The 24,727-nt window shown below is 42.7% G+C and overlaps 1 protein-coding gene across 1 annotated transcript in view; it reads left to right on the forward strand.

The window, feature by feature from the left end:
* Positions 1-313: 313 nt before the first annotated feature.
* LOC113406443 (seven in absentia homolog 3-like) overlaps positions 314-24,727 on the forward strand; it is a 63,146-nt gene continuing 38,732 nt past the window's right edge. Inside the window, exon 1 of the mRNA XM_026651422.1 lies at positions 314-533. Coding sequence (XP_026507207.1) covers positions 399-533 — 135 coding nt within the window. The 5' untranslated portion in view covers positions 314-398. The remainder of the gene's footprint in view (positions 534-24,727) is intronic.

Raw genomic sequence — 24,727 nt, forward strand, 5'->3', positions numbered from 1 at the left:
TCAATTAATAAATGGAGACATTAAACAATCAATTTTGTCTGCATATCTCCACAGCATTATGTATGGCTGGCTGTAATCACAAGATAAATGCAATGTGCTGATGTATGGTAATGTTCAATAATGCATTCTCCACCAGGCTCAATTCATCAGGGAGTTTTTATAGGAGGGGGGAGCATTTGTTATTGGCTGTCTCTGGACCTCAAGGATAACATTCCGGTCCTTTTGATTGGCTGACCCACTGCTGCAAGATTCTAACCATCTTATTTTGATGATGAATATGAAGGCATGCTAAGCTGTGCAGGAGTGTAGTTCTCACAGGCTGCACTCCTTCCCCAGTCTCAAGGACTGACAGTCTCCTTCATTGCTTTCCTCACCAAACAACAACAACAAAAGTTGTGATGCTTTTCTTCACCCAGTGCTTTGGGGCTGTATTAGATCTTATTCACCTTAGGTTTCAACATTACAAGGCTAAGAGGGTTTTTTCAGCTGCTGGGCAACTTGTCTGTGTTGTAAACCCAACACACAGCCTAAAGGTGAGTTAAAAATATGTTTCTATTCCAGTGTTTTATGCTACTCATTTGTTTCTCCATAGGGAGTGAAATGATGTTCTAGCACAATAGGACAGATTGTTGTGAACACATTACTAGCAAAGAGACTGTTTCATATGGTCTTTCTGTTTGTTTTACTTTAGAGCTAAAGGCAAGCAATCAGTGGCTACAGGGAATACTGTGAAGTTGTTGCTTCTCCCTCTAGTAGCTTCCCCCCTCCCCCTTCATCTGTGTATCAAATATTCAAGAGGCAAATGTTTGGAAAAAATTATTGGAAAAGTTAGTTTAATGAAAATCTGTTTCCTTTTGTGAAACATTGCAAACACAGATCCTGGAAATCCTTCCGAACTGTCTGATACCAAAGGGTAACGTGCTGCTGACTAGCAAGCTGAAGAGGGAGAGAAAGAGGTTTTCTTTGAGTGTTTGTCTATTTCTTCTATAGGGAATTTGAACAATTTCATCTGGCATATAAAGTGCCCCTAGTCATTTGCAAGGGGAACATATTTTAGTCATGAGTTTAAATTAGCCTTAATAAAGCAAAATCATTTATAGTCACCATAAAAATAACCCTCTTGCTCTATTCTCTTAGTAAGTTTCTAGATTTCCATTGACAACGTGGCAGTAGCTGAGCCTATGCCAAAACCCAATGATTGTGATCTCATCTAGAGAGAAGCCAAGCAACTACTGAGGCAAACAGACTATTGGGAGTCTTTAATTGGTTTATTATGGTAACAAATTAGCAGTTTTATCAGTGCCCATCTTGGCTTGCTGGAGGTCCTCACCGACCTCTCTTGAACAGAATGTCCTGTCCTGCTATCTAAAACCACAGTTGGATTCTTTAGGCAGACTCTTCTTTGGCTGTTCCAAAGTCCTTGTCAGGAACTCAAAGGGAACATCTTCCCAGCATAGGGCGTTAGGGGATCCTTTGAGAGACCGGGTCTCGCCTCCGAACTCAGGGTCAAAGGGAGGTAGGCACCTAAATGCCTTTAAAATACCACTGGTTATTGCCACCACAATCTTGTTTTTCATTATTCTAGAAAGTAGCACTCACAAAATGCAGGCTGCTAGGAATGCTATTTACAGTGTCGGACAACACTATCTTGGAGAGTCACACTGATGAGAAGAGGTCATTTCTAGAAGTCCATTTCTAAGCATGCCCAGAGCACGTTGGGAGCCCCCAGCAGTATGGATGAGGTAGGGCAGGCATTTCAGGTCTGCAAAGGGAATGTTTAGCGACTAGCTCACTTCTCATCTCATCTCTTGCAAAGTGATTCTCCCCCTCCCCCACCAATACAACCTATTTAAAAATCCGATTGTCTTAAGGTATGATGTGACTGTTCAGAATAGGTAGGAACTATGTAGAAAGAAATATTCAGACTCTTTAAGTGGATGGAAGATATTTTAACAAAATGGATAATTCTACCCTAACCCCTTTGATGTATCACAGTAGCAGGAAACCATCAAATCATTCTGCTTAAACAACAACAAGAAGCAGGAAATGAGTGTCCTAGGTTATTGCCAGTTGAGGTACAGCAGAGCCTAGACAGGTGCCAATCCAGCAGGATGTAGAGTGCCCATGGAAGGCAGTGGAAGTTTAGGGTGCTCAGCACCTCAGCAGATTGGGCTTGCAGTTAATCAGAACAATTTCTCTCAGGTTGGAGCTGCAGTCTGTACATTCCAATGCTTTGAAACAATTTGGTGTTTCTCTTCTTTATCCCCAGAAATAAATAGTGTCTCACTATCTGAGTTCATAGCGGCTGAGCCCTTCAGGGGCCTGATCCAGAGCCCACTGCCGTCAAGAGTCTTTCCATTGACTTCACTGGGCTTTACATGCAGAAGTCCCACTGATGCAAATGGGAGTTTCAGATTTGGTGGAGCGGAAGGATTGAACCCATAACAAAAACTCCTCTTTCCTTCCATGGGAGTGGCTCATATGGTGGGTTTGCAGGATCAGGCCCACTGAGCCTGTTTCTCTACATACGTTATAACACTAGGGGGATATGAGTGTGGTCAAGAAACCATTTAAATGTGAAAAAAAACAATGACTTGTACAGTGAAGTGTGCTGCAAACTTATTAATTTATAAGTGCTCTAACTATTACTTGAAACTTGACACAGAACACGATACTGGTGAAATATTTTCAAAGATTTCCATATTTGGTTATAAGAATAATGATAACTGTTATTTAACTGTCATAGGGCTAGCAGCTAAAGACTACAAGCAGATTGGGCCTCATAGTGCTAGGCACTGTACAAATATATAATAAATTACCTAAATTATGAACTTTAGAAATAAAGTGTCCCAATATATTAAAATACAAGTGATGTATTACTTTAAAATAAAAAGCCAAATATACTCCTTAGGTGCCTTACAGTATTATGACAAACTTTGATGTCCCATATTTGACGATCCATGATTTGGTCATTTTAACCATAATTTTTTTTGGACAATCCTAAAATATAAAACAAGATGTAACAATGAGAGTACAAATCTGACGGAGAACAAGGGCCATGAGCACAGGCACTTTCCTCACTCAAAATGATGAACATTTGTGCTCACACTAAAATTGTCATCTCTTTGGGCAGGGATCGCTCTTACAGTAGCGACCAGATCTGTGCAGCGCCTAGCACAATGGAGCACTGATGTGATTGCTACTGTAATACGAATAATAAATGAAAGGCTTATCACATTTCATTATACAATCAATTATCTTGACACATCCCATATGGGCAGATCCTCCGTTGGTGTACACTGGCATAGCGCAACTGAAGTCAGTTTGCACCAGGGCCCTGGTCCTGCACCATTAAAGTCAATGGGGGCTTTCAGTGCATGTAGGATCAAGCCCAATCTGAGGCTCTCTGGTTACACATTATGTACATTTTACATGATTCAGTGACCCTGTATTTACCAAGATGTTTACTGACCAATGCAATGCCAGGAAATGCTAATATTCTTCAGAGAGAGATTATGTGAAGTTCCAGTCTTCCTAACACGGTGGTAAATCCAGAGGAATTTCAGTGAAGTCAATGGAATTACTCCAGATTCATTCCAGTGTACTGTATCTGAGATCAGAATTCAGCCCTATGACTGCAAAGAATGTGCTACTTTACCAATTCCTTTAGCGCTGGTCTCTGTGTTGGCAGTAAAATACACACTTACAAACATATATTCTTCCTCAGGCAGAAAAGACTTAACTAGGGAGGCTTATGCTCCATTTAGTGTATTTTTTAAAAAATGCTAAAATATCAATGCAGATAGCTGTATTGATCCACTGTTATTTTCTCTTCGTATGACAGACTAACACAGGCAGCTGTAAACAAGGACAGACAAGATTACAACCATCGCCCTCAATTTTCTTTATTTGATGTGGGTATAAATAGGTTTTTTGAAGACTGTTTCTCTTTCTTGCAGCTTTTTGTACTTTCTCCTTTCATGAGCTTTCACAAGAATGCCACAAGCATCTTAAAACCAGAGGCATGTGCTGAGCTGTAATCAAAATTCACTTGCTGAGCAGAGAAAATCATGTATTTACCATGCTTCTATAGGTCACCTTCATTCTCAATCATATTATATCCATTACTTAGCAACCTGGGATTCCTTCAAGCATACAGACAATGTGATGCCTCCCTTTTGAAATAAAAGGCAAAAGCATTATTATGTAGCTAGCCACTAGCTAAATGATTACACTCTTTAAGACCATGATAATTAATGGGGGTTGCTTAAAGAAGCAATGGTCATTGTGCCTGGATAAAGGCCATTTAGCTTACTGTGAAAGTTTTAAGTACTTTCTCTGCGTGGAAAGAACAGGAATGTATTCTGGTTCATGTGCAAAGAAGGGTCAATGTGTTTCTTTTCTTTTCTTTTTTCCATTAATGATAACTCCACTGTACAGGTTCCTCAACCCCTCTTACACCTTCCTTCCATCAGCCCTTTCATGTCTTATATTTCAGTTCCCAAACAGAACATAGGAATGCAGGAAATTACAGGGACGGCAGAAGACCAGTGAATTCAAAAGTCTCTGCTTCTTTCCTTTTGCTGCAGCAGTTCAGCCTTACAATGGAGTATTTCCTCCTTAATTATTAAATATTATTATTAATAATGATAACAACAATAACAGCAACAATAATATTTTTATTATGGTTGTGCCTATGGTCCCTAATCAAGATAAAGGCTGTATTGCGCTAGACACTGTACACGCACATAATAAAAAGACAGCCCCCAAAACTTACAATTTACGCCCTGGTGACTTTATGTAACTCTAACTTGTTGTGATTAACACCTCCTTCCTTTGTTTATTTCATATTCTTGCTGTAAATAAATGTGTTGTTCTTTTAAGACCATCTTTTCTCCTTTCTATAGGACCTTTAGGCTCTCATGACATTATCATAAGGAACCATATTTAAAGAGGTGCCTAAGCACAGTTTAATCTTATAGCTACTCGGAGTATTGCATGGCTCACAGGGCCAAACTGTTATAACCAGATCTTAAAAAAACCCAAACAAATCTGCTTTAACTGAAGGAGAGAAGGGTTTTTAATCCTGTTATAATACTTTGTCTCCATGCACACTGGTCAGCCAGACTGCATTGTAATCCACTTTATCCCCAACAGACTTTGAACCAGGATTAAGTGCCGTGGTATATTGTACACACATGGGATTTAATTATTTATTTAGTGTAAGGAAAGAGAGAGACAGCTTGAAATGTGCTGCTAATAACCCACTCTGCTACATTGTCCCACTCTCCCCACCCAGAAGCCCTTCCTTTCTGGTTCAGGATTCTGACTAGTTTAGTTCATCAGGCAATTTCCCATATTACCGTAAGTAGTACTATAGTAACAATAACCACTAGAGGGCATTCAGAATACAATGTGTACACACATACTACATTATAAACATGGTTAGTTTGATAGTGCAAATGAGTCCTTATTAGCTTTAGGTTATTTCTCAATTAGTATTTGACACAGTGTAATTTGAAGAAGAGGTAAAAGCTTTAGCTAAAGCCTTTGATGTGAGCATAGTGTCCCTAGAGAAGGCGCCAACCATAGCTGACTTGCTGCATCCCTTAACCTCTGCCTCAGCTGAACAGGCTTCAAAATGTAAACCTGGAAATCAGCTTAACGACAAATAGTCAAGAAACCTCCACAGTTTGCTACATCTCCGTGCAAACGCAACCATCGTGATTCAGGCACAACCCTTTTCCTGCATCAAAGGCATGTGGGAGCATGCTTCACTGACTCTCCCTTGGGGGAGACCGTCTATTAATGCCTCTATCTATCTAATCCCTGGAGTTCTTCTCTATTGTAACCCATTAACCCTGAGTTTATAGACACACACACCCCACAGAGGCTTAGCACGGGGCAACAAGGGCTTCATTTTCAATGTCTAACACAGACATTACAGTGTAAAATTAGGACAGCTCAGAGTTTAAATGTAATCACATAGAACAGCAATTGTGATCTCTCCTAAGAGAAAATAAAGCAAAAGAAATGGAGGGAAAAATAGTTTCTGACTTAATCGTCTTAAACTGACCCCCCTCTTGTTGGAGATTAACTACTGCTGTTGTCTGTCGTGATACAGCACTGGGGGCAGGGGGAGGATAGGTAAATATTATGTTTGGTGTTGGGAGGAATGTGATTTTAAAGAAGTTTTTATTAAAAAGAAAAAGTTCCTCACAAGAAGTTTCAAGTCAGACATTTTCAACAGAAGACAGTGCAGTTATTATAATATTAGAGAAATATCCATCTGCTCAGCAGGGGATTTGACAGCAGGTGTTTATAACTAGCTATCTATTAGGGTCCCACATGCTGATCCATCAGCCCCACCCACAACACACTATACCCATTATCTTTCAATGTAGTTCTTAAATTCTATTGCACATAATGGGCCAATACATCTCAGGAGAAATGTAGCCCCATAGGGTGACTATTGCTAACACAGTGGGTGCAAATGAAAGAGATGTGTGAATGAAAGGCCGGACAATGTGAAATGAGTTGATAGGTCTCTATCCGGTTCCCAGTGGACATGTGTCACACAAAAAATAATCACAGCTGGCACTAATTGGCACGCTTTGTAGGTTACTCAGCAGAGAAACCACAGATTAAATGCAGTATTGCCAGCCCATGCGTTCAAAAATCATGGGTTTAGGCGCTCCCAAATCATGAGTTTGGCTCAAAAATCATGAGATTTAAATAAGAATAAATGTTGGGCTCTTTTTATTTGTCTTTTGGTGTTGGAGACTTTAGGGTCTATGTTTTCAAGCTTTTCTCTGCACCCACGAGAGCTAAAAACGTACTTTTCTTCCTTAAATGAAAGCTGAGATGCTCAGGTTCCAGCATGTGGGGTGGGGGCTCATAGCACACCTTCAAAATTGCTAGACTTGCAATAAAATTGTCCAAGTTGGCAACATTGTAATGTTCATGGAGACTGAATTACCTTCTCACCCTCCTTACAAGTCAGGGTTAAGACATGTTCCCAGTACAGGGTGGGGAAGCTTTACACTGACACTGCCTATTCTGAACCTGTTCTGGGAATAAACAGAAGCTGTAATAAATGTATGACACACAGGCATACTGATAAGAGACTGGACTTTATTTCCTGGTTCTACTCATCTGACCTGGGTCAGGGTGACAAAGGTTAATACTCCTGTCATATGAGAGGGATCAATAACCTGGGGAGTCAGTTTACACATAGGATTCCAGAGCTGTCAATCTGGCACCTCTCACGTGCACAACATTTACACACACAAAAGAAAATAAAAGGTCCTTTCATTTGCCTTGAGAGATGTTGCCCCCAGGCCTGTTCCTGGGAGGTGGGAAGGGAAGGAATGCAGTTGATAGGATGAAGCTTTCTTTAGAAAATCAAAAGGGATCTAGGAAATATTTTGCTCCCATTATGCTCAATTTTTATAATAGATGCTGTAATGCAAGTAGAGATGAGCTGCCAAATTCAGTTGATCAGGATCCAGATCCAAACTTTGCCAGTTTGAGTGTGTTCGGAGCTGAGGTTTTTGTCTGGACACAGCTGTAAATGTGAGCAATTTCCTAGCATGCCTTTTTGTCCTGATAGGTGTTTTATTTGGAAACTGAAAGCCTGACTGTCAAGGCATTAAACACCTTATCGGATTGCTTCATTTTTATTTCTTTTCATGGCCTGTTTCTTTCTGTAAAGTACCTTCCTCTCCTTTCTGTTGTTCCTCACGCTGCTACTTGCCTGCTGTTAGAAAACCCGAAGCAAAAGATTTTCCTGCTTGCTTTTTAGTAACCTGATTTTGGCCTGCTCCTGTCCCCACTGAAGTAAAACTCCATGGACTTCAGAGCAGGAGTGGGTTCCTTATTTGCAATTTAACTAATTGAAACAAAATTACAATCATTCAGTCAACTAATTGTTCCATGCAATCAATTCAGATATTGATAGGCTACACCAGCAAAACAATCACCAGTCAGAAGATATTCAGGAACTGTAAAAGCAGAGAGATTTAGCCCCTTTCCTCTCATTGATGTGAATGGAAACATGTGGCTGAATCTGAATGCATCATGTACCTTCAGATGTTTGTCAATATCTCTGTTTATTGGAATTAGTTTCTAGAGATATATGGGCTCAGAGGCAGGAATGAGTACAGCTGCACCAGGGGTAAAATTTCAGTGGTTCATGGAAGTTTTCTAGTAACCTCAGTGTGAGCGTCGTCTTCTTCAACGCGTAGCCAGACAGTCAGCCGTAGCGATCGTTCGCCATTTGACCCGTTCCTACGCAACCGCAAAGGCTTGATGGCCTGAGAGTCCGACACCACATACAAGATTTCTGCTTGATGTATGAAACATGTTCTACCTAAGTATTCTATTTTAAGAGGAGGGGAGAGGGAAATATCCTGGCATTTCAGATGAGCTGCCTTACATATACTCAGTGTACCACCTGAATCAAAAAGCAGTTAACTTATTTAGAGGCATTTCTGAGTGTCTGGAAAACATTAATAGATTTATCCTCACATCATCCCTGTGCAGAAGGAATGTGTTGTTATCCTTATTTTACTGATGGTGAAATTGAGCTCCAGAGAAGCACAGAAAAATGGAGCACAAACGAGATCGAAAAAAATCAGATCAAATCAGTAACCTCTTATTGTGTAGAAAACAAATAAAGGCTACAGATAAACAATGAGGTGGGCTTCAACAGAGCAGAGAAGAGCATCACCCCATCAGAAAATGAAAACATGTTTACAATGTTAGAGACTGCCATGTGGAAAATAAGCAACGTAATACGTGTGAAAACCTAGTAAATAAACACAAAGGGGGTTCTGTGTCCTGGCTGGGGTAGGCAGAAGGTTACAGTCACCTTCAGGCTTTGCTAAAATGAGAGTTTGAGACAGTAACTGCAGGATGATGCTATTGACAGTGTCAGAATATTTCGCATTGCAGACCCACATCCTGCAAACATATTTGTACTGGACTTTAAGCACAGGAGTAGTACCATGAACTTAAAGGGATTATTCACATGCTTAGAATTTAGTGCGTGTGTAGATTTTTTGTAGGGTTGGGGCCTTAGTCATCTGTCTTCATGTTAGAGGTAGCCAAATTTCATTCAGCTGGAGTCTGTAGAAGGAACTTGCCAGGAGCCTGAGAGCCACACTTAATATGTATAAAACAGAATAGAATTCAGCCTTCTTCTCCTTTTAATAGGGAGATACATGCTAGAAAAATTACTGGTCCCAGTGCTGCAAGGCATCATCTGCTCCAATCCAGATGCAGGGTTGCATATGGGGACCTGTAGTCTCTACTAGCTGCATCCCTCTGATAATGATCAGGACAATTGTAAACTACATTTTAGAGCTATGTGAGCCAGGTTTGGCTTGTGGGCTGCATGTAAGTTTCTTCTTCCGAGAGGTACTAAGAGCTCGAGAGAAGATGTCTCTGATTATAGGTAGCTATCATCTAACAAGTAGTAAATCCAGCCAGGCCACTTCCAGGTCTGAGACCACAGCTAACAAAAAATGGTTCTTTTGGTTTGTCCAAAAGAAAATCCAGCCAAGATTGCCATTCCTCTTTAAGATAAACACAGGTGATATGGATATGAGCACAGCATCCAAACATCATATGCAATATTATTTACAAGAGTGTGCAGGTTGCCTCAAGGTACAGCTAAGGCAATGTGCTTCCTGTCCCAAAGGGAATACAATCTAATTTCAGATAACGTCAAAAAGAGGGGTGCCACAAAACAATAGGGTGAGGGCAGAGGAGAAAGGCATGGATTGCATCACTAAGATTGTGTGGATACTCAGCGAAGATGCGACAGGTACTTAGCAATGTGAAACAGACACTTAATAAAAAAAAAGGGTCTATACACAAATAAATACATGTCCTGGACTCCTTTCTTGTAGGAGTCATGGAAGATGGAGCTCTTCAGGAGAAGTGGAGAATGGCTTTTCAGACTAGCTCAGGAAATATGGAGGGAGGGGAGTTGAAGCTGATAAACAGGGCATTGAAGCTGTCACCATTGGATTAGGAGATGGACACAGTGGGTGGCTAGGATGTATAAGCAGGCAGGGCAGAGCTGTGCAGGGCCTGGAGTCCAAGTACAGGAAATTTAAACCTGCAGTGGAAAAGGGGAGCCAGTGGAGTAATTTGAAGGCAGTCGGGGTGATGTGGGCAGATCAACAGGCTAGGAATATCATTTTAGCAACTATGTTTAATAGGTATTGTAAAGGGGGGTGTTGTGGGTGTAGGGGAGACCAGAGATGAGAAGAATTACTTCAAAATATGCTTAGGGGTATGTCAGTCACTCATTGATACGTTCAGGCAATGTAAAATACATTACTAAATGGAGAAGACAGAGTGCTCCATATCCAGTTGCCTACAGCAAGCCATGTTTTAAGTAGAGCTGAGAGAATAATTTGCTCAATGAATTTAGCCTCTTTCTCCTTGTGGAATGTCTGCAACTGGATCAAGATTTCCTTGCTTAAATTAATGTTATAATTATTTTTTTAACTCTATGACTTGCTCACAAGCAGTTCTCTAACAATCACATTAAGGGAATTTTAGAAAATACCTTTCCCTCTCTGGACCACACAGACTTGTCTGAGGTGTCATTTCTAAAAATAATTACTCTGATTATAATACTTATTGGCTGGGATGTAGAGTTTAAATTTAATTTTCTCTCCTCTCATTCCCACAAAGTAATTGTGTATAGTTGGTGGGTCACGGTCCTACTTGCAAATGGGAGAGAAGGGGGTTAGATCCATGTTTGACTTTAATTTCCTCTGTGCCAGGGCTCTAGTGAGGGGTTTGAGGAACTGCTGTCAGGGTCCCATCCCCTGTAAAATACACCACTTGTGCATGAATGCTTGACAGTGAACTCTCCACACACGCTTTTCAATGTTTGTAGACTGTGAACACAAATAAGGCAACCAGGTGGCTGAATCAAATTCATTTTAAACTGGAATGACTACTTGCAGGCAGTTTTTTTTTATAGTCTTCACCCAGCTCAGGATTTAAGGTATCTTGTGAAAACAGATATAAGCACTTGTGGTAGTTCTAAATCATTTCACCCAATTCCCCCTTGCAGCCTTACTGGAATCTTCCTTCCAATTGTAACTTTTGCCTGGAATCTCAGAAGAGTGTAAATCAGCCAGGAAATAATATAGCTTTAAAATAAATGAAACTTTTACTGGATTTCTTAGTGTAACAGAAAATATTTCAGAAGGAGACTCAAAGCTAAGGTTATGAGAGGTTGTATAAACACAGCCACAGGCTTGTAAATAACAGAAAGTCCTGATTACCAAGCCTGAATTTTTCTTTCAGGCTGTTGGTACAAGATGAAGACACTATCGGAAAACAGATCTGAAACTAACTGAATCTCTCCAGCGGCCTGGCAGGGCAATTGTGGATAATCTAACATTTCAGTTAAACTGGAAACATTAGCTTAACTTGCAAGGTATCTCTCAATAATTTTTCCATCCTTTAATGTATTTTTAATAGTGAATCAATGATTAGAAAGAATCTTCCTTGATTCACAGATAAATCCAGCAGCAACAGTATGTTACCCTTGGCGGTGTCAAGGCACTATGCCTGATTATTGTTTAAGCTAAAGTCACTTTGATTTGCCAGAAGCCAACCGACCTCCTTTAGCAAGAGAACTCAGACTAAAGAAGCAGATGTTAAAGAAGGGATGGAAAGACCTTTTCTTGACTCACTAGCAGAGAAAAATAATTAATGCTGAAACCAGCCTCTCAGCTCTTTATAAAAACAACCCTTTTTGTTCTTGCCTTTTACAACTTACATGAAAGTTGCAGATGAAATAACATAATGCATGTAGTTCTTTTCATTCAGAAGGATGCCAATGCACTTCATATACTGTGGGCCAAATTCTGCTCTCAGCTACAGCTCACCTAAAGCCTAACTGATGTACTTGTTTATAATTCATGCATCACTATATAATTTCTGAGCACTTTGGTGCTTGCATATAACTGAAAGCAGAAAATAGAAGAAGCAACATGATATAGTGGATTGAGTCTGATGCTGGGAGCCAGGTGATCCTAACGCTAATCCCAGTTTTGCTAGTACCTCACTGCCTGGTCTTGGGGAAGTCCCTTAACCTCTCTGTGTCTTGCCTGCTCTCTGTAAAATTGGGTTAATAATATTTTCTGACCTCACATGGGTGTTTTGAGACTTGAGCCAAAATTTGCAGATGTGGGTGCCTAAAGTTAAGCTCCTAAATCTGTATGAAGGACCTGTAGCTAAGGTCCATATGATTTTTCAGAAGTGCTGAGAAACCTGCTGATCCCATTGGCTTCAGTGAGATTTGTGGGTGCTCAGCTCAGCTCAGCTCACAATCTGGCTACATGTACTTGGGAGATGGAATTTGGAAGTTAATTGTAGGTACCCACATTTCATATTTGTGGCCCTAATTACTTCATGATGATTAACCTGTACTTTGAAAATATAAAACATTTAAAAAGTGTTAAATAATGTGTGTAGGGATCACTCCTCCACCGTTAATACGCAGCCACCAATGGAAAAGAATGAAGCAATCATTCTGCACCAGCATTACACAGCACAGTTTATCTATTCGTTTTTAGGAGAGAAAGTGAAGAAAGTTTTCCCCACCTGAAACTATATGGGGTTGGGAGGTTGTTTAGGTAACAGAAAATTATGATCTGAGGTAGAAGAAGTTAGCTGGGATATCCTGGCTGGCCAGGATAAGGGTACTAACAACCTTCCTCTTTGGGAGTATTCACACTCAGTGTAGCTCACCTTGAATTGCACCTTTACTTTTTCCCTGATAAAGACACAATTTAACACCTTCTACCTCGATGTAGACTTCCACCTGGGGTAGAGTTCAATATGCTACATTGAGGTAGAAGGTGCTAATTTGGGTCTTCACTAGAAAAAAGGTTGAGGGGTCATGAAAGTTGCTAACCTCAATGTAACAGGAGTACTTGTGGCACCTGTTCTTTTTGCGGATACAGACTAACACAGCTGCGATTCTGTAATCTCAATGTATTTTCCAAGTGAAGACAAACCCTTTAATGATTAGTCATGTCTCATCTATAAGAAAGACCCACCACAGCAAAGCATGCTGGGGCATTTGTCAGCATTGTACTAACTTAATTAGAGGAGTGGAGCCTACTGATTCAGAACTCTGCTGTACCAACCTTAGTTTTCCTTGGAGGTCTCTCATCCACATACTGACCAGGCCCTGCTGAGTTTGGGACATGACAAGTTCACAGCCTGAGGTGGTCTAGTTGCAGGCAGAATTCTGAATAAAGTGAGTTATTCTCAACACACTCAATTTAGCCTCTGACCTTTAAGGCAGGGACACATAAATCTCACTTACACCCACCCAATATCCTAATGTTACACAGTAAACTCAAAACCTATCAATTCAATGCCCTTATGGGGGTCTTGATTGTCAGATAACACCAGGGGATAACTCAAAACCCTTGCGGGTTAGGGTAGAACAGGAACAGAAGGGCATGTCAGAAGAACCAGGCATCACACAATGAAATGAATAGGCAGCAAGTTTGAAACACAACTTTCACACAGTCAGCCTGGGGAACTCATTGCCAGGGGATGCTGTGAAGGCCCAAAGTATGACGGGGTTCAAATAAGAATGAGATAAATTCTTGGAGGAAGATAGGTCCATCAATGGCTATTAGCCAAGATGGTTAGGGGTGCAACTCCATGCTCTGGATGTCAGACTGCCAGAAGCTGGGAGGGGACAACAGAGGATGGATTACTCGACGATTTCCTGTTCTGATCATTCCTTCTGAAGCACCTGGCATTGGCCACTGTCAGAAGACAGGATACTGGGCTGGATGAACCATTGGTCTGACCCGGTATGACCATTCTTAGTGTTTATGTCAGGGAATGGTCTCTATACAGGTGCACCGTGGTTCAAGGAGAGCTCTTACTTTATCCGGTCAATGTGTCTTATTTTTTCAGTTTTGTCTGCAAACATCTTACATGGTGTTTGAAATTGTGTATGAAATTTGTATTCATGTTATATCACCACAATCAACTGTTTTCTCATTGTGGCTTTAAAAAAAAATAAAATAAAAGGGGGGAGATTTTGAAAAAAGATAAAGGTCTCAATTACCCAAAGAGACATACATCTCCATTAGTGAGAGAGGTACAGATCATGCAGCAAATTCCAACCAAACCACTGCCTTGCTTTGCTGTAAAACAAAAACATTACTGGGAACAGAAATTCAAGTGGAAATTGAGCCTTTCCACTGTCTTGTGAGAATCCTAGAAATGTAGGGCTGGAAGGGACCTCTGGAGGTCATCTAGTCCTTCCCTCCACCCTGAGGCAGGATTAAGTAAACATAGGTCTTCCCTGACAGATGTTTGTTCAATCTGTTCTTAAAACCTCCAGTGACGGGGATTCCACAACCCCCCCAGGTAACCTATTCCAGGATTTAACTACCCTTGTCGTTAGGAAGCTCCCTTGCTACAGTCTAAGGGCTGGTCTACACCCAGCCGCTAGTTCGGCGGCTGGGGATCGAAGTTCTGGGTTCGACTTATTGCGTCTGGTCTGGACACGATAAGTCGAACCAGGAAGTGCTCGCCGTCGACTGCGGTACTCCAGCTCGGCGAGAGGAGTACCGCGGAGTCGACGGGGAGCCTGCCTGCCGCGTGTGGACCGCGTCTGAACCGCGGTAAGTTCGAACTAAGGTATGTCGACTTCAGCTACGTTATTCACGTAGCTGAAGTTGCGTACCTTAGTTCGAATTGGGGGGTTAGTGTAGACCAGGCCTAAGCCAATTACCTCCTGTCCTACTGTGATGCTATCTTGGGGTGTCCAGAACTGTAAGCCACATTGTTACCCCTCTGCCTCAGTGAAAGTGAGATTTGCTGTTGCTAAACTGTACATCAGCTCCCTGATACTCTGGCTTGTTAGCTAACCCAGCAAACTCATCAGGACTCTGCCAGTCCTTTCCTTTCCTGGCAGGGAACTCTGGTTGCCCCCAGTTCCTCTGCAGCATCCAGCCCCTATCACTGGACACTCACAGAAATTACCAGGTGCACTGTCTCCAAAGAGACAGAGTACACACCCGTCTGCTGGTTCAGTAGAGGATGCACGCTTCACTTTAATATAGCAGCACTGAGATGGATCTATAATAAAACAGCAAGTTTATTAACAAAGAACAGAGATTTAAGTGATACTAAGCAGAGATAATAGAGACAGAAAATGGTAACAAAAGTATGATCATCCTTTCCAGTGATTAAAATTTAGTGGATTGCATTCCCTGTCTCAAATATGTTTCTTACCTAAAGCAACCTTCCAGCATCACCCACACACGTGGCAGGAGATCCACAGTTCATACAAAGAGTGCTTCCTCTTTGTTCCCTAAGTAATGGATAACTAAGGGGTTCGCTCCCCTTATATTTATAGTCCAGTCAACTTTTGAAATGTGTACTTTTGAAGTGTATCCTCAGATAAAGTTTTTCGCCTCTGCTGTTGGTGCTTTGGGAAACTTACACCATGTTATTTCCTCATGCTCCTGATAACCTGCTCTTCTGTTAACTTAAAATGCAAATGAAGTGTCCTTTGTGCTGGTTTCAGAATACTTGATTCACAATAGATTCCAAGGCTGCCAAGTAAATCCATATTCCTTTGTTTAGGACAAACTTGTTTAACAACTCTGCCACCAAGATGTATTTTAGGAACATATTTCCAGCACACATGCATAATTCTTTACACACCATCTGTACATACATCACACAATGATATTAGTGACTGCTGTGTCACCAGCTTTCATTTGACTCTTCACACAACACTCTTTGCAGATAAATACTGTCGTGAGTTTGTCAAGCTTAATATGGGTAGTTGTTACATGGCAATGAACCCTTTGTCATTGGGCATTAAGGGGCTCTTAGGGTCACCCCTATCCTCAGTGGACATAGAGAACAATCGATCACCATCCTCTTTATAACAACCTTCTAGATATCTGAAGACGGTTATCATGTTGTCGCCTCAGCCTTATCTTCTCTAGACTAAACATGACCAAATATTTCAACGTTTCCTCATTGGTCACATTTTCTAGACCTCATTTTTTTTTCTCTCCTCCGGACTCTCTCCAATTTGTCCACATCTTTCTTAAAATGCGGTACCCAACAATGGACACAATACCCAGCTGAGGCGGCACCAGTGCCAAGTAGAGCAGAACAGTTAACTCCCATATCCTATATGACATTCCTGTTAATACACCCCAGAAAAGTGAGACATATTTTTAAACTCAAATTGCTAAGAGAAAGAAATGTGTGTGCATAATGGGATAAATCCTTCCCCAGGCAGTGGCCTGAACCACTGGGCTGTGGGTTGGAGCATTCCAAAGGGGTGAGACAGAAGGAAATCTCTCCTGGTTCCTGAGCCACAGAAGAGGAGCTCCTGCTCCACTGAGAGCAATGGCTGGTGGATTCATTTAGCAGCAGATCTCTTGTTCTTGCCCTGTCTCTCCTCTAGTCATATCTCATACTGCCTGATGACAGCAGGCAGGGAGTTCCTACATAGCAATCAGGGGTGTGTACCCCTTGCAGAGAGTCATCAAAGGCTGCACTGTACATTGGAACTATTCCACTGCATCTGGAGGCCTCAGCACTGCTAGGTCAGTCTTTCCTCCAAACATAAAGAAAAAAGTCAGACATTATGGGCCTAACCCTATGGAAGCATGTTTTGCATTGTATAACACAAATGACCACTGTGAAGTCTGTGAGGGATGCGCCAGCTCTTTATCCCAGTATTTAGTAATAACTTTGAGATGCAAAGGGTTCTTTTTCATCATATATGGATGGCATGGGTCTGAAGAGTTTGTGGAGAATCTTTATTACACCCTGTTGTGATGCTGGCGGACCTGTGTGCCAGCTCATGCCAAGGCCCCAAGCCTCCCTGAATGCCATCTAAGGCATAGCTGGAAACCAGTCTGGCTCACCTGTGTGTTAGCATTGTTAAAATAGGTATTAGAGATATATGAATGTGTTTACTCTTTATGACATGCTTGTAGGATCCTGGATGTATTAATCTTACTTATAACGTCTGTATCCCATGTTATAAGGTAATAGTTAAGTGTTTGCGCTGTAACTATAAAAGTGTTTGCTCTGAAACTGTAAACTCCCACAGCCAGGAGAGAAGCATTACCAGCTGTGAAATACCAGTTCACCACAAGAGGTGTTATCTCCTCTCCAACAAAAGAAAGGCTATAGACACCAGACAAGCCATTGTGGAACATCCAGAGGATATAAGACTTTGTTCAGTGTTTCCCCATGAAGAGGGGACATGCACAAAAGCTCTTCCCATGAGGAATAAAAATCCCTGTCAAGAAGAAATAGTTATTACTATACTGCTTGGAGTTTGGGGAGGAGAATATTTCTAAGCGTAAACAAGGGATCCCCAAGCTGCTTGGATTGGGATAGGCCTAAAGGACATATGGAGCTTGCCTATTACAGCAACTTCTTTTTGGAACCTAAGACTGTCACTCGTGTGTGTGTGTGTGTGTGTATGTTTACCTGCTTTAACCTTGTAAATAACTCTTGTTTCCTTTTGTTGGTTAATAAATCTTTAGTTAGTTTATTATTGGACTGACTAGAAGTGTTGTCTCTGGTGTGTGATCTGAGGTGCAATTGGCCTGGAGTAAGTGACTGGTCCTCTGGGGGAATAACTTGAATGTTCTTGTAACTTGTGGTGTAAGGGACCATCCATCACAAAGGCAGACTTGCCTGGGTGGCAAGATGGACAGGAGTGCCCAAGGGGACTGTCTGTGATGCCATGTTAAGGCTGTGATAGTGCTAGAGGAGTTCACACTTGATACTTGATTGGTGAAGCTAATTATAGAAAACATAACCAATTGGGGGTTTGTGCGTTGGTTTGTAACAGTCTGCCCGAGAGTGGCACCTAATGTCCACGAGCAAGGCTAAGATTATGTCATGGAGGTCACGGAATCCGTGACTTCCAGAGACCTCCATGACATTTTCCACTTCAGCCACTGCGGCTCCCAGCTGCCGCGGGTGGAGGAGGGACCCTGCAGCTCCCAGCCGCTGTGGGCAATAGGGGGGGACTCCGGAGCCACAGCATCGGTGGGTGCTGGACCCCCTCCACCTGTCTATTTTGTCACAGTTATTTTTAGTAAAAGTCAGGAACAGGTCATGGCTTCCGTGAATATTTGTTTATTGCCTGTGACCTGTCTCTGACTTTTACTAAAAATAACCATGACAAAATCTTAGCCTTATTCACTGGTACTTCACAGGTGTCAGGCAGCCCTCTGGCTCCTGGACCAAAGTGATAAGTCAAAAAATGTTTCTGCTTTATATATTGCTATATCACTGTGGTAGGGAGGTTATACTGATGTTGTTTGACCTTCAAAGGGACTTTCTTCTCACCGTCAACCAAGTAAGAGAGGCATGTAATGCCTCTCGCTATCCTTTCTCACTGTATGATTGGTTGGTTGCCAATCTGTAAGTCAGAATTAGCCCAGACAGTGACTTCTGTATGGTCTCAGGGGTGACCTACTTGCCCAAATGGCACTTGCTCTCCTGGTGGCCACTAGGGAGGGTACCCTGTTTTCTCTGTAAGGTACAATGAGGAATCAAAGACTCCCAATAGGGGATTAGTTTCATTAGTTCTGTTTCAAAACCCACCTGTATGCAGATGTTGTTACTCATGGGTTGGAACCAATGAGAGGCCTGAGGCATGACAGAGGCAACATAATAGTTCTGAAGATCTGTGAGCCTGAAACCACTCTTATCAACGTGGAGTTGAAACTTCCTCTAAGATAGCCCAGGGCATTGTGTTGGTCTCCATATAAAAGGTCTTAATAATCTTTTAAAATAAGATGGAGACATGATGACAGGTAGCTTACTCAAAATGTACAAAAATCTAGGTAAGATATACATCTTAACTGCGTTAATTTCCCCCCAGAAACCCCCCCCCCCCCCGAGAGACAGTGCCTCCCACCAACTGGTATCCTCCACAAGCTGTAGCTGGGTTCTAAATTCATTTTTGCAAGATTTTCTAGATTCCTTGGTATTTTTATGCCCAAGTATTTAAGTACCTCTGATTGCTTACGAAATGGCCACGGCGAGAAAACCCTGCTAGAAGGCAGCTGAGCAATCTCAAGCAGTTCTGACTTTTCCCAATTAATTCTATAGCCCCGAAAGTTAGCCGAAATCCTGGATTAATGCTAGAAGGGTGGGGATTGTGGTTTCAGGATTAGTTATAAATAAAAAGTTATCGTTGACGTATAGCAGGGATCGGCAACCTTTGGCATGCAGCTCACCAGGGTAAGCACCCTGGCAGGCCAGGCCAGTTTGTTTACCTGCCGCATCCGCAGGTTCGGCCGATCGCGGCTCCCACTGGCCGCGGTTCGCCGTTCAAGGCCAATGGGGGCTGCAGGAAGCGGCGGCCAGCACAACCCTCGGCCTGCGCCGCTTCCCGGAGCCTCCATTGGCCCCCATTGGAGCGGCGAACCGCGGCCAGTGGGAGCTGCGATCAGCCGAACCTGAGGACGCGGCAGGTAAACAAACCAGCCCGTCCCACCAGGGTGCTTACCCTGGTGAGCTGCGTGCCAAAGGTTGCCGATCCCTGATCTAAGCCATGCCGGTTTTTAATAAATCCCACCTGATTTCAATATATGATGCTGGGCACAAATCCCTCCAGACTGGCTGCCAAAATTTTGGCCAATATATTCACATCACCATTAATGAAGGAAATTGGTCTATAGTCTGAGCATATCATGAGCTCCCGCCCTACCTTGGGAATAACTGAAATCAAGGCCTCTGGCCAGATTGGAGGGGATGGGGGGGAACTACCTTCTTACAGAGATGTGTTGAACAAGGTAGTCAGTTTACCTGAAAAGGATCTGGAAAAATTGTTTATAAAAAACAGGCAAGCTGCCTGGGCCAGGAGTCTTATCCAATTTCATGGATTTCAGGGCCTTGATAAGCATTCAGGTTGATAGTAGTTCTGCTGCTGGCCCACAATGAGTTGGAGTATTGGTATTTTACCAAGGAAAATTTCCAGGATCTCGTGTGAAGGGGCAGAAGTTTTTCTTACCAGAAAATATACAACCTCAGCTTGAACTACATACGGCTTATTGAGTTTGTACCTGTTTTTGACAGAGTGCCTAGGTATCCTGGAGAAGGATGTTTAGTGTATTTTTGGTCCAGCTCTGACTTTCCTTTCAAAGAGCACTATGCTTTCCTTTTTCTCCCCCCGTTCTTCTATTAGCTGCAGCAAAGCTAATAATTCTGCCTCTAAAGTTTTTAAAGTTTCTCAAAGAAGCTTGCCAGAGGCAGTTGATGGCTCACAGGTACCCAGGAAGAGGTCAATTTCTTTCTTTACAAGCATTTCAAAATTGGGGCCTAAAACCAGTGAGGTATTAAACCTCTGTCTATTTTTGTTTCTTGCCAACTGTGTCGGGAGTAAATTGTAGGATAATGGCGCAAAGTCAGAGATCACCATTGTACCAATTGCGGAATTGGATATGACTTGGGCTAGCTGCCTTGAAATTAAGAAAAATATCATTCATGAATATGTATAATGGACAGGGGAGAAAAATATGTAGTCTTTTTCTGTTGAGTTCATGATCCTCCACATAATCTTCAGGGCTGGCTCTAGGTTTTTTGCCGCCCCAAGCAAAAAAAAATTTCGGCCACAACAAAAAACCAACCCTCTGGGAGCGCAACTGCCGAAGCAAAAAAAAAACCAGGTGTCCGGAATGCCGCCCCTGAAATTGTGCCGCCCCAAGCACGTGCTTGCTTTGCTGGTGCCTAGAGCCGGCCCTGGCCCTACTATTACTATGGGGAGGTGAACGAAAGCGGGCCAGGCGCGCAGTGCGTGTGGCCGGCGGAGTGGGAGGTGTCCTTCTCGCTGCTGCCCGTGCTCTACACTCTGGTCTTCGTGCTGGGGCTGTCGGGCAACGGGCTGGTGATCTTCACTGTGTGGCGGGGCCCGTGGGCCAAGCGCTGCTCCGCCGACACTTACATCGGCAACCTGGTGCTGGCCGACCTGGCCTTCGTGGTGACCCTGCCGCTGTGGGCCACCTAACACGGCGCTGCGCTTCCACTGGCCCTTCGGCTCGGCGCTGTGCAAGCTCAGCAGCTACCTGGTGCTGCTCAACATGTTCGCCTCCGCCTTCTGCCTGGGCTGCCTCAGCTTCGAGCGCTACCTGGCCATCGTGCGCTCGCTGCCGCGCTCCCGTCCCGTCCCACGCTGCTCTCACTGGCTGTGCTCTGGCTGCTGGCTGGCCTGCTGCCCTGCCCGCCCTGCTGCTGCGTGACACGCAGCCCAGCCTGGCCGACAACCGGAATGCCGCCCCTGGAAATGTGCTGCCCCAAGCATGTGCTTGCTTTGCTGGTGCCTACAGCCGGTCCTGATAATCTTACATCTTTAATCATGGATTTCAGTGCTTGTCTGGACTAGGTTGGCTTACAATTAGTTGGGGAGGATCTATCTATTATCAGTTATGGTGAGGATGTGTGTATCTTTGTGCAGCTCAGCAGAGACTGTGTTAAAGGTTTCAGGCTCATCCATATTGGATCCATATATGTTCAATAATTTTGAAGAGATCTGGGCTCCACTTTTAGGAACATTCAACTAGGGAATGCCCAAGGGCCCCTTGACTAGTCCATAAACTCCTTTCCCTCTCTCCTCCTTCTTTTTCCTTGCCATCATACTTTCCCTCCCTACCTTGTCAGCATTGTCCCCCTATTGGTTGCAAAGTACTGAATGAGTTGATTTTAGAGTTTAATGAAATGGTTTTTGCATATGAATCGTAGCACTCTGCAGTATATTACCAATAAATAAAAAACACTATAAACTTATAATTATCTTTTTGTATTGTGATGTTTGTACTCTAAAGCAAAAATTAATAAAAACGCTTTAATTAAAAAAACCCATTATTGGCCTGATCCTGTTCTTAATAACATGGTGCATTTCCTATCGATCCCAGTGAAAAGTGAAATGCACAATTTTATTTTTGCATTTGCAAAACACAGACTATGATTTAAAAAAAAAATTATTCAACATGGGATTTATGGTGTAATCAGTCTCTGCCTTTTCAAGATTGCAAGCAAGAATAGAAATTTGAAGAGACACCTCTCTCCTGTGAAAAGAAAACCCTACAAGACAGTAGTAAAGTCTTTGCTTCCACCTTTCCCTTGCCTGCTATTTCTCAATACTGTCAACCCTGAGATGTCTTAATAGCTGTATGAGCTTGAGCCAGCCCAGAAGCAAGGTCTGTGGAGCCAATAAATTCCATCCTGAGAAGTGAGGCTCCTGATCTTCCAAGGTTTGAGTCTAAATATAATCAATTGATGTTATTTAATTACCATAAAACAACTGTCCTGTTGTATCTAGAAATAGATCTATTTGCCATTATTTTATAGTGTGGTAATTAAATACCAGTTGCTTATTTAAAAATATTTACAGAGGAAAAGTCACAGAGATGGATCTCTTCTTTGTGCTCAGTAAATATGTCTACAAAAACCAACTGGCATTTAATCAGCTTGCTTATGGGTTTGCTGCTGAAAAAAGCTGTTCAGAAGAACCGGTTAAAGTATGACACGGAAGTAGATCCTCAAATAAAGACAAATCAGCTGCAGATCAGCAACAGTCTCTTGCTTTATTACTGTCTGTTTTTACAGTTCACACAGGCTACTACCTTCACATACTTTAAGTTAGAATATTAACCATATGAATATATAATAGAACAAGGTGCACTAAATTAACCAAAAATCAATCTTTAGGTACAGTAAGCATCCAAAGACTTCTATAATGTTACTAGCCTATTACCGTCAAGGAAGAACAAAACTGCTGTTGCTCACAAACCTTGTGTAGCGGGGTGGACACCCGCTCCTGCCTGGCAGGGCTTGAAAGCAGCCCTGCAGAGGGCTGCAGCTCTAAAAGCTGGGCTGATTGGGGAGCTCCAGCCTGGAAAGCCCCAGGCTGCAGCCTAGCAGAAGGCCAAGGGGTACTGGGGGTTGCAGAGGGCAGCCCAGGGCTAGGCCAAGGCAGCAGGTCCAAACCCAACCTTGCCTGTGATGAGTGGCCTATACTGCAGTCTGCCCCAGGGAGCGGGGGCTAGTTGGTGACTGGCAGTGGCCTTATCCTGAGGTGAGGTAGGGATAGTGGGTGGGGGTTCCCCAGGGAGGGGAGACCCTAGTACTGAGGGGTGTACTGCCAGGGGGCAGCACCCCAGATACAAGGGCACCGGGGTCTGGGAGGGACACGGGGCCAGAGGACAGGCGGATCACCAGCCTGCAGAGGGCGCTCTGACAGCTGGATCGAGCTAATTCCCAGAGTCACCAGCAGGAGGCGCCACAGGGGTGAGTCCTCTCCTCTACACCTTGGTGATGCCTAATATGATTTAATAAGATATATATGCTAATTAGGGTACATGTGTCTGTGAAGGTCTAATAATAATAATGCAAAAATAAATAATCAGTCCCTCAAAGGTTCCACCTGTTGTGACTTCAGCAGCCAGGAATTCCAAGAATGAAATGATTTCTTCATTTCTACAGGATGCTCAAGACTCAACCCATACTGCATACTGGAAAATTAGAAAGAACTGCTCCTTCAGAAGAGTGTCTCATGTGCCAACTGTCATGCTGCCGAAAATGGGAGATATGTGTCTGTTACCTAGTTGTTACATTTATGGAGGATTAACAACTATTTGATACTTCATGACTGTGCAATAACTATCTTCTTAAGCTTAAATCAAATGCATGTTTCAGAGACTTAGGGGTAAGGGGACACACACTCCATTGTTTTCCATTAACTTTGTCCGGTCAATTCATCATGTACATTGCTGAAAATATACATCTTAAAGAATGAACAAAGCTGCTGGTGGTGGTACAGGGTGGGTAGCAGGTCCTGCTTCCTTGCTCAGCACAGACTAGAAGCTTTGAAGAGGTAACAGCAGTGTGGAGCTTGGGCAGAAATGTGGGATGATTTACTTGCCTCCCTGAGTATGGTTAAACCATCCCAGCCATGAATGCAAAAATGGCTACATGGATTTTAAGGCCAGAAGGGAACCTTCTGATCATCTTGTCTGACCTCCTGCATCACACAGGTCAGAGACTCTCACCTAGTAACTCCTGCACCATAACTTCTGCTTCAGCTATAGCATCTCTTTTAAAAAGACAGATGACCTCGATTTAAAGACTTCAAGTGATGGCAAATCCACCACAGCCTTTGGTATTTTTTCAACGATTTATTATCCCCACTGTTAAAACTGGAAATAAAGGCACAAATGCTTAATTTAATATCTAGTTTCAATGTCCAATGACTGGATCTGTTATGCTTTATTCTGCTAGATTACAGCATCTGGTATGATCAGTTTAGGTATTTAGGCCTAGATCCTCAAAGGTATTTAGATACCTAATGTCCTTTGAAATCATTGGGAGCTAAGAGCATAAATACCTTTGAAGATCTGGGCCTAAAAGACTGTGATCAAATAATCTCTTACCTTTCTTCTCTGATGATCTTACCCTTCCCTTTGATATTGTATCCATGACTCAGAAGAATTGCTCTGAAGAACTTAAATTTTTACCTTTACCAAATAGCCAGGTTTTTAGAAGAATGTTCCTGGAAAGGAAATCCCCCAGGCTACTTGCAAATACTCTTATCTCCACTTTAGGGATCAAGAAGCTGAGCCCAGAGAGATCAAATGGCTTGTTGAAGTTCATACAGTAAGGC

Source organism: Terrapene carolina, unplaced genomic scaffold (genome assembly GCF_002925995.2).
Source record: "Terrapene carolina triunguis isolate 2854851 unplaced genomic scaffold, T_m_triunguis-2.0 Scaffold18, whole genome shotgun sequence".
Classification (NCBI taxonomy): domain Eukaryota; kingdom Metazoa; phylum Chordata; order Testudines; family Emydidae; genus Terrapene; species Terrapene triunguis.